Here is a 12,370-nt window from a genome sequence, read left to right as displayed (position 1 = left end):
TTTGCAGCTGTATCTTCTCATTTTGAGTTGTGCCCATCAGCAACTGCTGATCTATCTAGAAAGCTTTACTCCATCTCCATCATTTAAGTCTGCTGTACTTTGAGGAGGCAGCTCTTCCCCACTTGTATTTTGAGTACGTGTATCAGACAAGGAGTTCTGGTGTGGAGCTATAGGATAACTACTCTACCACAAGGTCAGTTTGAACCACAGGGTTGGTAGTTGAAACTCAACCAGCTGCTCCTCAGAAACCCTTACAGGGTCGCTGTGAGTCAGAGCCGACTCAGTGGCACTTAACAGCAACAATGTCTGTCTTAGTCTAAAAGCTCCGCTGAAACCTGTCCACTGTGGGGTGACCTTGCTAGTATTTAAAATATTGGTTGCATAGATTCCAGCAACACATAAGCCACCACAGTACAATAAACTGACAGGTGTGTGGTAGTCCCTACGATTGGGAGTCTCCAATAAAACTGTTCCCTTATCTGCTCCTAATATTGAACTTAAGGAGGGCCTTTGAAAGTCAACCACATGAATGCCTAGTTAAGGCAGGAGGATAGTCCTCAAGTAGACCTGGCCCTAGGGAATTGGCCTGAGTGGGACAAGCGCCCTCCTCCATGTCTGTTGAAAACACCATGTATGTTTCTTTTGCAGGACGAGATTAGATGCTCCCCGATTGGAAACAAAGTCCCTGAGCAGCTCTGTGTTGCCAGCCAGCTATGCTTCAGATCGGCTGTCAGGAAACAACAGGGACCCTGCCATAAAACCCAAGCGGTCGCACCGAAAGGCAGACCCTGATGCCGCCCACAGGTACTCAGCTGGGACCCCAAGGTCAGCACAGTGGCCTCAGGGCCTGGCCTGGCTGCAGGGTGAGGTAGGTGGGAGGTCTGGAGGGTTGATTGGGTAGAAGCCTAGGATTTCCCACCTCTAGAACCTCAAATCTGCCCCCAAAGAGAAGGGGTCAGGCAAAGATACAGACAAATGGGAGTGCTTGGCAGGTGCTTTAATAGGTTTTTACTTAATACTACAGGGAAGCTGGGACTTTGGAAGATCAAAAATCAGGGACCTATTTTAAAGTTGGGAGAAATTTCTGAAGACATATTTAGGCTGAAACCTGAAGGATGAAGAAGATGTGCCTGAAAGATATTCCAATCTACTAGTAATGTGTGAGCCAAACCATGAAGCAGGAAGAAAAGAAAGCTCTTGGTGGTTTCAAGGGGCTAAAAGGATTGGCGAGCAGAGGGGACAGAGAAAAATGGGAGCAAGGAGAGAGAGTGAGGTAAAGGGGAGAGAAGCAGAATAGAAGTAGATGCACAGTCATGAGGGTATGATAGGAAAAGTCTCAATACCAGTAGTGCCCTGACCCTCACTCTGTCCCTCAGAGCCAGGCAAATCCCACAGGGTCATTAAGAAATGTCTCAAAGACTTGGGAGACCACTGGCATTTAGTGGACCAGGACATGTGATACCAATGTATGTGCCAGCACATCCCTAAAGCCAGAGCAACCCATTCCCCAGGTCATGTACCTTCTTCCTTGCAGACCCCGGATCCTGGAGATGGACAAGGAAGAGAATCGGCGCTCTGTACTGCTTCCCACACACCGGCGGAGGGGGAGCTTCAGCTCAGAGAACTACTGGCGCAAGTCCTACGAGCCTGCAGAGGACTGCTCAGAGGTAGCTGGCAGCCCTGCTCGGAAGGTGAAGATGAGGAGGCACTGAGGCCTGCTGCCACATCCCTCTGGGGAACTCTGGTTCATCCTTATGTAGCTGCCCCTCCTTTTGTTTTGTTTTGTTTTGTTTTTCTATCCTTTTTTTTTCCCTTCCCCTTGGTTTGTTGTCTATTAAGGCTGAAGAACAGAATTGGCCAGGACCTAGGTCCTCATGTTTTTGGTTTTTCTACTGGATGAAAATGCTATTGATATTTGTTGGGCACAGAAGCTGACACTGGAACGGCCAGTAGAGACCTTGGGGGCAGCCATCCTCAAGTGGGGCTGTGTCAGACTGCATATATTTAAAAGCAACAGAACATTTTAATTAAGGAAATTCTTGGTTTGCTTTAAAATTTCAATCTTTTCAGTATTTTAAACAAAGTTTGATCTTCCTCCCCCACCCCTTCCTCCCTGACATCTGTACTTGGTTGAGGTCTCTGGGAGTCTTACCAGCTCCACCCACAGCCTGCTCCTGCTTAGCCCTGGCTCTGCTGCCCTCCCACTTCTCATCTCACCTGCTCGCCAAGTCCTGGAAACTCATGCAAACACCATTTCTCCTCCTTTGGCAGCATTGTTCAGGCTGGCTGGACTGGGCACAAATAGTGCCCACCCTGATGAGCCCTTGGGCCACCTCAGAGCCCACTGACATGCTCTGCCCACAATTCCTTGGGTCTGCCCAGGGGCTGCTATGGTCTTGGCCCCTTTAGCCAAAAGCATACCTCTTTGCTGGGTTGTTTCTTTTCCAACATACGTGTGTGATTATATGAGCATTTAAGACTTGCCATGTCAGGTCACTTTAAGATGGACTGTTTCTAGCTAGAGGGACTGGTGTCCTCCCAAGTCTAGCATGTGGGGTATGGAATATTGTTGTGGTGTGTGGTAGGATTTTTGTTTTGTTTTTTGAGTTTATATTTTTCCTTTGGACTCCTGGCTTTTTCCTTTCCCTTCCTCTCTTCTGCATAGGCCAGCTTGGGCCTTCTCACCATGGTGCCCCTTTGGAGAGGTGCCTGCACCTCTGTCTGCCTGCAGCATGCATCCAATGCCACAGCTCAGGCCTTCAGACCAGGTGGGTGCCCCCTCTGCCTCAGGGCGGGTGGGGGTTGGAGAAGGGCATTTTAAAAAATAATAAAAGAAATAAACAATGTAAAGTCTTTGGCAGTTTCTACCCATTTAGATCCTTGAAGACTGTAAGGTTTTGCTAATCTAGATTCATTAGGAATTGCTCTCTACCACTGGAGGCCAGGGTCAAGGCTTGGCTGAAAGCAGAGGCTCTACCAACTTCCAGTTACCAACATCATATAGAGCCTTGCCTTGTAGGAGCTCGGGGCTGAGGCTTCAAAGGCCAGGAAATGGGGGCAACCTTTATCCAGAAGGCCTTCTGGGGGACCAGAACTCTTTTGCCAGTGTGGATTCTTCAAGTTGGCACTGCATAATTAAAGCAGTTGCAGGTTTTTTGTTTATGTTTTTACAGCTTTTTTCCCAAAAATGATTTGTAGTTGTATGTGCAGCACTTTGCCCTGAGATGTGTGCTCTACAATAAAAACCAAATCTAATATATTTTGAAACAGTTGTCTGATGCTGTTATAAGAGAAGGCTTGCCTTTGTTATTTCCTTTAATCCCTTAAACTTGGGACAGGTGGGGCTGGGCACAACCCATTAGTAGAAGACCTTGTACAACTTACCTCAGCTGAGAGAAGGTGGAGAACTTGCTCTCTGCCCACTGCTCTCCCCCTCCAAGGAGGACTAACTTAATAAACCTGGTTCCAGGGGCCAGGAACACCCTGATGAATTTTGGAAGCCACTCTTCTGGGGACAGAAAGGCTGTCTGCTAGTGAGTGGGCACAACAGCACAGAGGCAGGAGAGAAGGGTCTGGCTTTGTGGAAGGTAAACAGGTGGTTTTGAACTTTAAACCTGTTCTTGGGTTTCCAGTAAGTGCTAGACACTACTAGGGCCTGAACAGTGAGCAGTGTTCATCCAATTCCTGGCTTCTAAGATGCCCACAGGAGAGCTGTGGGACACAGTGAAAGCAGGATTCCCAGAGGAGGGATAGGGAACTGGCCTGAGGTCATTTGGATTTCACTAGGCAGAGGTGCACATCCTCCTACCATACCTGGACTCTAACGAGGGTTCATGTGTAGAGGCTGGGGAGCTGTAAGATTATCCTTGTATAGCTACAACAAAGCCAGATCTGGCCTCTTTTCAGCCCATAGTGAAAGGGGCCCTTTGCCCTGCATGGAAGTAGAGGGGCTGGAGGACTTGGTCTCTGTACTTGTACAGTGAATTCAGGTACCTCCCAGCTTTCTGCTCCTGTAAAGATTGACAGCCTTAGAAACACCCTGTACAGGGTCGCTATGAGTCAGAACCAACTCCACAGCACATAACCACCAACCACCCAGCTTATTAAACACAGCCATCCCCAACCCTCCTTGAATCCTTGCAGCCATCCCTAGCCCCTCTAGGGTTTTAGGGAATTGACCTTCACTTGGGACTCCTTGAATCTGCCTCCCTAGCTGTCTCCTGTGACTTTGGGGCAGATGTTGAGTCCATCTATCTTCTCACCCCCAATCCTTGCCTCCAGCGAAATCCTGCATCCCATTTTTCCAACTCTGTGTGTTGGGGGCTGGGGACCCAGACCCACAGCATCAGATACTGGCATGATGTCACATTCATTCAAAAACTGCATGTCCTGCTGTGTTCTGCACTCCTTGCTGAGGATATAAGAAAGATTGGATTACTACTTTCACAAAGCCGACATCCTCATGGGGAGACAGCAATAGTAATATCTCATACACAACTATGCATACAGTGATAAAAATTTTACTATTGAAGTCTCACACGTAACAAATTACGTTGTCGTTAGGTGCCTTGACCTTATGCACAAAAGAACCTGCCCTGTTCTGTCCTGCCGTGCACCAGCCTCAGTTGTTGAGCCCATTGCCACCGCCACTGTGTCAGTCCATCTCGTTGTAGGAGTTTACTCATCATTTTCACTGACTTGGCCACTTTTCCAAGAATGCTGCCCTCCTTCAGGGACTGGCCCTTCCTTATAACATGGCCCCAAATATGAGTGATGAAGTCTCACCACCTTCACTTCTAAGGAGCATTCTGGCTGCACTTGTAACACAAATTTGTTCTTCTGACAGTCCGTGGTACTTTTAAAAATATCCAACACCATGATTAAAATGCATTGGTTTATCTGTGGTCTGCCTTACTCATTATCCAACTTTCACATGTAATTTGAGTCAATGGAAAATACCATGGCTTGGGATAGACACATCTTAGTCCGCAAACTGGCATCTTTGCTCTTGAGCACTTTAAAGAGGTCTTGTGCAGCAGATTTGCCTAATGTATCATTGATTTGTTGACTGCTGCATCTATGAGTGTTGATAATGGATTCAAGCAAAATGAAGCCTTTGACACTTGAATCTTTTCTCCATTTAACATGCTGTTGTTGTTTATTGGTCCAATTGTGAGGTTTGTTTGTTTGTTTGTTTTCTTTACATTGAGGTACTGAAGACAGGAGTCTTTGATCTTCATCAGTAAGTATTTTTTAAGACTCAACCTCAGGTTGTTACTTGAATATCCTGTTGCTACGATCTTCATATGATCCAGTTTCTGGGATTTTTTGCTCAGCATAGAGATTGAGTAAGTATGGTGGAAGGATGCCGCCCAGGTTCACACCTTTCCTGATTTTAAACCTTTCAGTATTCCATTGTTTTTACAACTGCCTTTTGGTCTATGTACAGGTTCCTTATGAGCACAATTAAGTGTTCTGGAATATCCATTCTTACCGCTGTTATCCTGAATTTGTCATTATCTACATTGTCAAGCCTTTACATAGTCAATAAAGCACAAGTAAACATCTTTCTGTTACAACAAAATATGTCGTTAGTTGTTAAGTGCCATCAAGTTGGTTCTGACTCATTGCGATCCTGTATAGGGTTTCTGAGGCTGTAAATCTTTATGGGAGCAGAAAGCCTCATCTTTCTCCCGTGGAACAGCTGTTAGTTTTGAACTGCTAACCTTAAGGTTTGCAGCCCTATTAATAACCACTACACTACCAGAGCTCCTTATTGGCTCCCTCAAAATTCATATCCATGCCTCATGCAAAACTCATTTTTTACCTATCACATCCTGAAAGTCTTAACATTCAGCTCCAAAATCTCACCTGAATTACCTAAATCAAATATGGGCAAGACATCTTGTTAGTCATGTTCCATCCTAGGCAAAATTCCTCTTCATTTGTGAATCAGTGGACTCTAGAAATCAAGTTACCTGTTCCAAAGTACAATTGTGAAGCAGGTATAAAGTAGACATTTCCATTACAGATGAGAAATTGGAGGGAAAAATGGTTGTAATGGGCACCAAATAAATCCCAAACCCTTCAGAACAATTTATGTTAACTCTCAAGTCTTGAAAATAATCCTGAGTTCTCTGAGGCCATCAGGGCAATGGCTATGTCCTCCATACTCTTGGGTGTTGTAGATTCTAGGTTAAATCCCTCAGCTTCCAACTTCAGCTCTGCCTTCTAGCCCCATTGGGACAGCAACTCTACACTCTCAGCTTTAGGTGGTCCCATTCTACTATTCTATATCTGAGCGTGGCATACCATGCCAAAAGTTCTGTTCTGTTAACATTTTGCTCAGTTCATTTTTCTTAACAAAAAGAAATGAATTTTCGCAGTTTGGGGGCATTAGACTGAAAACACCCACACTTGTTGCCTGGTCCCTTCACCAATTGTTCCAAGAGCAGCCCCACACTCTTGGAACAATTGGTGAAGATCCCATTCTTTGGAATTTAGGAGATCCAGGAGACCATATCCCCACCTTTTGAAACTGCTTCCCTTGTTCCTTCTAACAGTTTTGCTGCTCCAAGTTTCTCCAAGTATCCCTTTCCTTTTCATAGGACAACAGATGTAGGTCCTTTGACTTGTTTCTTGCCTGTAGAATTCCAAGAGGCACATAGCATTCTTTTGTTCTTTCTCTGTCCCCCGTTAAGTCTGGGTTTTCTTCTGTGGTAGGTAGTTAGATGAGTCCTGTTGTGGCGCTGTGGATTAGTGCGCCAGACTGCAAAGTCGTTTGAACTGCAGGGTTGCTAGTTCAAGCTCACCAGTCGCTCCTCAGAAACCCTATATAGGCTTAGTATGGGTTGGAACTGACTCGATGGTACTTAGTTAGATCTATCAGTTATAGGCCTAATCTCTCTAACAAAAGATGGTGTAGCCATGTCCTTGGTGAACATAATTTGTACAGCAGGATTCTCCAAGTCTTTTAAGTTCTGTTTATGATTTTCACAGTTCTTACTTCAATCGATCCATTTTACTATAAGAGCAAGGAGACACCTTGTACCCCCTTTGAGATCTTGCATAAAAATCTCATCAGCCAGATAATTCAAATTCATCCCTTGCAAGTTCTTCCTTCCACCAAATATTTTAACACAGTTCAGACAAGTTCTTTGCCTGTCCTCATTGTCCAATAATACTTTGTTTTAAAGCCTCCCCATAAGCACATTTAACATCTCCATTTCCAGCAGCATTGTGTTGCAGGTGCCACAAGTATTCTCTAAGATTATAGAGACTTTCTCTATAGCTCTCATTTCCTTCTGAGTCCTCACCAGACTTGCCTTTGATGTTCACAATTCTACCAACAGTCTCTTCAAGTCAGTTCCAACTCATAGCAACCCTATGTATAACAGAAGGAAACACTGCATGGTCCTGGGCCATCCTCAAAATTTATTATATTTGAATCATTGTTTCAACCACTCATTGAGGGATTTTCTCCCATTTGCTGACTCTCTACTTTACCAAGCATAATGTCCTTTTCCAGCAAGTAGTCCCTCCTGGTAACATCCTAAGAACATGAGATGAAGTCTTGCTATCTTTGCCTCTAAGAAGCATTCTGGTTATACTTCCTCCAAGACAAATCTGTTTTTTGAGCAGTCTGTAGTAATTTCAATATTCTTTGTCAACACCATAATTCAAATGCATTCATTCTTCTGTGGTCCTTATTCATTGTCTAGCTTTCAGATGTATATGAGGCAATTAATTCTATGACCTGGATCAGGTGTCCACAAAGTGACATCTTTGCTCTTTAGTACTTTAAAGAGGTCCTTTGCAACAGATTTCCCCAATGTAAATAAGTCATTTAATTTCTTCATGCTGCTTCCATCAGTATTGATTTGTGAATCCAAGGAAAATGAAATCCTTGACAGTATTTTCTCAATTGTTCATGATGTTGTGTATTGGTTGTAAGGATTTTTGTTTACTTTACACTGAATTGTAATCCACACTGAAAATTGTAGTCCTAGATCGGCTTAAGTAAGCACTTCAAGCCCTCTCTGCTTTCAGCAAGCAAAGTTATGTCATCTACATATTGCAGGTTAAGTGCCATTAAGTCGGTTCTGACCCATAGCGACCCTGAACAGGGTTTCCAAGGATGTAAATCTTTACGGGAGCAGAAAGCCTCATCTTTCTCCCGCGGAGCAGCTGATAGTTTTGAACTGCTGACCTTGCCGTTCACAGCCCGATTCATAACCACTATGCTACCAGAGCTCCTTACAGGTTGAGTAAATATAGTGAAAGAATACAACAACCCTGATGTATACCTTTCCTGATTTCAAACCATTCAGTATCCCCTGTTCTGTTTAAATGACTGCTTCTTGACCTATGTACAGGTAACTGCATAAAAACAATTTAGTGTTCCAGAATTTCCATTCTTTATAATGTTAGCCATAGTTGGTTATGATCTACGTAGTCAGATGCCTCTGCATGGTCACAAGTAAACAGCTTTCTGGTTTTCTCTGCTTTCAGCCGAGAGCCATCTGACGTCAGTAGTGATCTCCCTTGTTCTGTGACCTGAGTCTACCTTGAATTTTTGGCAGCTCCCTGTTGATCCACTTCTGTAACAGTTTTTTAATTATCTTCAGCAAAATTTTGCTTACTTGTGATATTAATGATACTGTTCTATAATTTTTTGCATTCTGTTGGTTTTTGTTATTGTTAAGTTCTATTGAGTTGGTCCCTACTCATAGTGACTCTGTATAGGGTTCCTGAAGAGCAGCTGGTGGGTTTAATTGCCAACCTTGAGGTTAGTAGTCCAATGCTTATCCTACTGTGCCATAAGACTACCAGGACTGATAGTTTTTGCTGTTGTTGTTGAGTGCCCTTGAGTTGGTTCCAACTCATAGCAACCCTATATATGATTTCTGAGGAGCGGCTGGTAAGTTTAAACTGCCAACTTTGCAGTTCAAACTGACCTTGAGGCCGAGTGCCTAACCTATGGCACCACATAGGCACTTTAAAATTTCTCCAGTCTACCCATTATCCAATTCTAAAACTACTTACCTATTCTAGGTATCTGTCAGAGCAGTGTCCAGTCTTCCCTGTCGTAGTTATCTAGTACTGCTGTATCCGGAGTCCTAGTGTGGCCCCGTGCCTTAATGCGCCAGACTGCAAAGGCAGTTTGAACTGCAAGGTCAGCGGTTCAAGTTCACCAGTTGCTTCTTGGAAACCCTATGCAGGGTCACTGTAGGTCGGAACCAACTTGATGGCACTTAACAACAACTGCTATAACAAGTAATATAAATTGCTGGCTTTAACAAACAGAAATGTGTTTTCTCACAGTTCAGGATGCTAGAAATCTGAATTCAGGGCCATACAAAATTATCAACTTAAAAATTAGCCTGATATATTTGCTCAAATATTTAATTAACTCACCCCTAATGTTGATGGCTGGACTCCTGGTGTGGCACTGTAGGGTCAGCACTGGACTGTGAACCACAAAGTCGGCAATTCAAATCCACCTAATATATTGAGTCGCTCAAATCGGAACCAAGTTCAAGGCACTTAACAACAGTGTAATGGCTGAAACAGCAGTTGCCTTGACAAGGCCAGATCAAATGATTGTGCAGGCCTTATACAGACTTTCTCCACCCTTGCTCTAGTAGAAAGCCCTTGTTTTGTTGAGCTTCTTTCTTAGCGATCTTACTGTGGCTTACCATCTTCTCTGCCCATCTCTGCTTCTCACTTGTTTAATCGTCTAAATTTCAAAAGAGATACACTTGATAGTAATCCTGCCTCATTAACATAACAAAGACAATCCCATTTCCAAATGGGATTATAACTATAGGCCTTGTTGTTAGTTGGTGCTGACTCATAAAACCTGTATAGGGTTTCAAGAAGCAGTTGGTGGGCTTGAACTGCCAACCTTGTGGTTAGCACTTAAGTGATGCTGGAGGCAGCATCATACCAGGACTGCAACTGTAGGCATAGAGGTTAGGATTTACAGCATATATTTTGAGCGGATAAAAATTAAGGAGCCCTGGTAGTGGAGTGAATTACACATTGGGCAGCTAACTGCAAGGGCAACAGTTCAAATCTACCAGCTGCTCCACAGGAGAATGATGGGACTTTCTGCTCCTATGAAGTGTCGGGAATCCTATACAGGGTTGCTATCAGTCAGAACCAACTTGATGGTACACCACCACCACCAGTCAGTTTAGTCTATAACACTTGTATTCATAGCCAACCTATGGTGGTAATTCAGTCACAGTTTGACAAATGGAGTTGCATCCCATCTTCCTGTTTTTGTTTTCTATGGCCACTTTAATAATTGACCACAAACGTGGTGACATAAAACAAGAGAAATTTATCCTCTCACAATTCTAAAGGTCAGGAATCTGAAATCAACTATCACTAGACCAAAAAAAAATTTTGACAGGGTCATGCTTTAGGGAGAATATGTCTGTTGCCTTGTCAGGGATTTTTTCTGTTTTTTAAAATGAAAAAAATTAATCTTTTACTCCCATTTGATGCCAAATAAAACATCAGGTCTTCACTGAAAAATTAGTTACATAAAGTGATAAAACAAATTTCTAATTTTCTTTTTAAAGAAATTGTTTAAGGTAGAATTTTCCAGTACTTAAAAATGTAGTTTTCTAAACATTTCATGTTTCACATTTATTCATCATAAAACAAGTGTAAGAATATTAATATTGACCCTTCAGTTGGTGTTTCTACTTTTAAAACTTTATTGTGAATTGAGTAAAGGTTTACAGTTTTACATTCAACAAATCATATACTTTGCTTGGTTTTATAGTTGCAATCCCTTCCATGCACCAACAGTTAACAGCATTTATCTCTCTCTATTCACTCTAACCACTGCATTCTGCCCTGTGACTGCCATCACCCCTGTCTTTCCTCTGCCAGCCTCCCTCTGGTTGTATATTGCTTGCTGCCCGACACCCATGTCAACATGTGTCTACCCTCCAGCACATGTATCATGCCCTCCTCCCCACAAAACCATCATAGATTGTTTCTTTTGTCAAGAACCACCCCCTCTTCTTGCCCCCCCCCCTTTTTTTTTTCTTAAAACTACAGAGGGATATATAATCCCTTAAACAACCAAAGGGCACATTCTGGTAGCCTGTCTCCTGGCTGCCAGCACAGCCTTTCTCTTCCCATGAATCTAGAGTCCTCAGCTGCTCAGTCTCTCCGTGCCATCACCTTTGCCTCCATCTCTGGTGTCACTGCTTCTCTGAATAGGGTCCTACATTCAGCTCATGCTCTTCTCTCTTGATGGTCCTAGGGTCCTCTGTTCCTGGAATGCGAGATGAACTACTCCCTGCTTTTTGTTACACAACTTCTACCTTTACAGTTGTGGCCTTGTCTAGTTTTTGTTGGCTGTCTGCATTCCTTGACTTGTGACTGTATCATTCTAGGCTCTGCCACTGTTGTCACATTGATTCCTCCTGTTCTCTGTGTTATCAAACCTCTTTCTGACTCTCTAAGGACAGTTATCGTGAATTTAGGGACCACCCAAATAATCCAGGAGAACCTTCCCATGTCAAGATTCTTAATCACATCTACAAAGACATTTTTTCTTTATTAAGGTTCCAGGGAATAAGACCTAATAATCCCTCATATTACTCTGTTCTTGTCCCAATAAATTTGTCATCGTTAAATCTGATACATGATGTACTGGTATTTTGTCCTTGAACAACTTATATGGATATTAATTGACTTGAAACTCCACTCTGCTTCTGCACTTACCTTTTTGCCTTCTCTCACTACTCCTTTTCCATGAGACTAGGAATGTCTTAGAATGTCTTAGATGAGCCTGACTCACAGAATGAAGAAGAGGAGCAGCTGATCCCAATGGACCTGTGGCACAAACAGGACATAAACCTTCATGACTGTGAGCCACAAAGATGTACGAGTTGTGCATTACTGTATCCTTAGCCTAGGTTCAACACTACTTTTAAACTTAACATTATTAATGTTTTAAATGTAGACCTATGCTATCCAGTGCAGAAGCCACTGGACACTGGCTGAGAGCACTTAATGTGTAACTAGTTTGAGATGTGTTGTAAGTAGAAAGTATACACTGAATTTTGAAGGGTTCATATGATAATACTATCATGAATCACTTTTTTATATCAATTATATGATTCTATTTTGGACATACTGTGTTAAATAAAATATGCTATTTAAATAAGTCGTACCTGTTTCCTGTCACTGTTTTCAGTGTGACAACTTGAAAATTTAAGGTTACATAACTTGCATTGTTCCCCATCCAAGTTAACACATACCTACTCTCAAGCCACTGAATAATTCTCCCTCCCCTCCCATCATAGTAACCATCATAGAATGTTCTTTTATTTTTTCTTTT

At 43.0% G+C, this 12,370-nt stretch overlaps 1 protein-coding gene across 1 annotated transcript in view; it reads left to right on the top strand.

The window, feature by feature from the left end:
- The window catches only part of ALKBH5 (alkB, alkylation repair homolog 5 (E. coli)), a 28,542-nt gene extending 26,393 nt beyond the window's left edge, over positions 1 to 2,149 (top strand). The window contains exons 3-4 of the mRNA XM_006875532.1: positions 649 to 804; positions 1,535 to 2,149. Of these exons, the coding sequence (XP_006875594.1) occupies positions 649 to 804; positions 1,535 to 1,712 (334 nt within the window). The 3' untranslated portion in view covers positions 1,713 to 2,149. The remainder of the gene's footprint in view (positions 1 to 648; positions 805 to 1,534) is intronic.
- The last annotated feature ends 10,221 nt before the right edge of the window (positions 2,150 to 12,370 follow it).

The sequence above is a fragment of the Chrysochloris asiatica genome, unplaced genomic scaffold (assembly GCF_000296735.1).
Source record: "Chrysochloris asiatica unplaced genomic scaffold, ChrAsi1.0 scaffold00331, whole genome shotgun sequence".
Taxonomy (NCBI): domain Eukaryota; kingdom Metazoa; phylum Chordata; class Mammalia; order Afrosoricida; family Chrysochloridae; genus Chrysochloris; species Chrysochloris asiatica.
The sequence above is the reverse complement of the archived record's forward strand: the minus strand, read 5'-3'. Positions and strand labels throughout refer to the sequence as shown.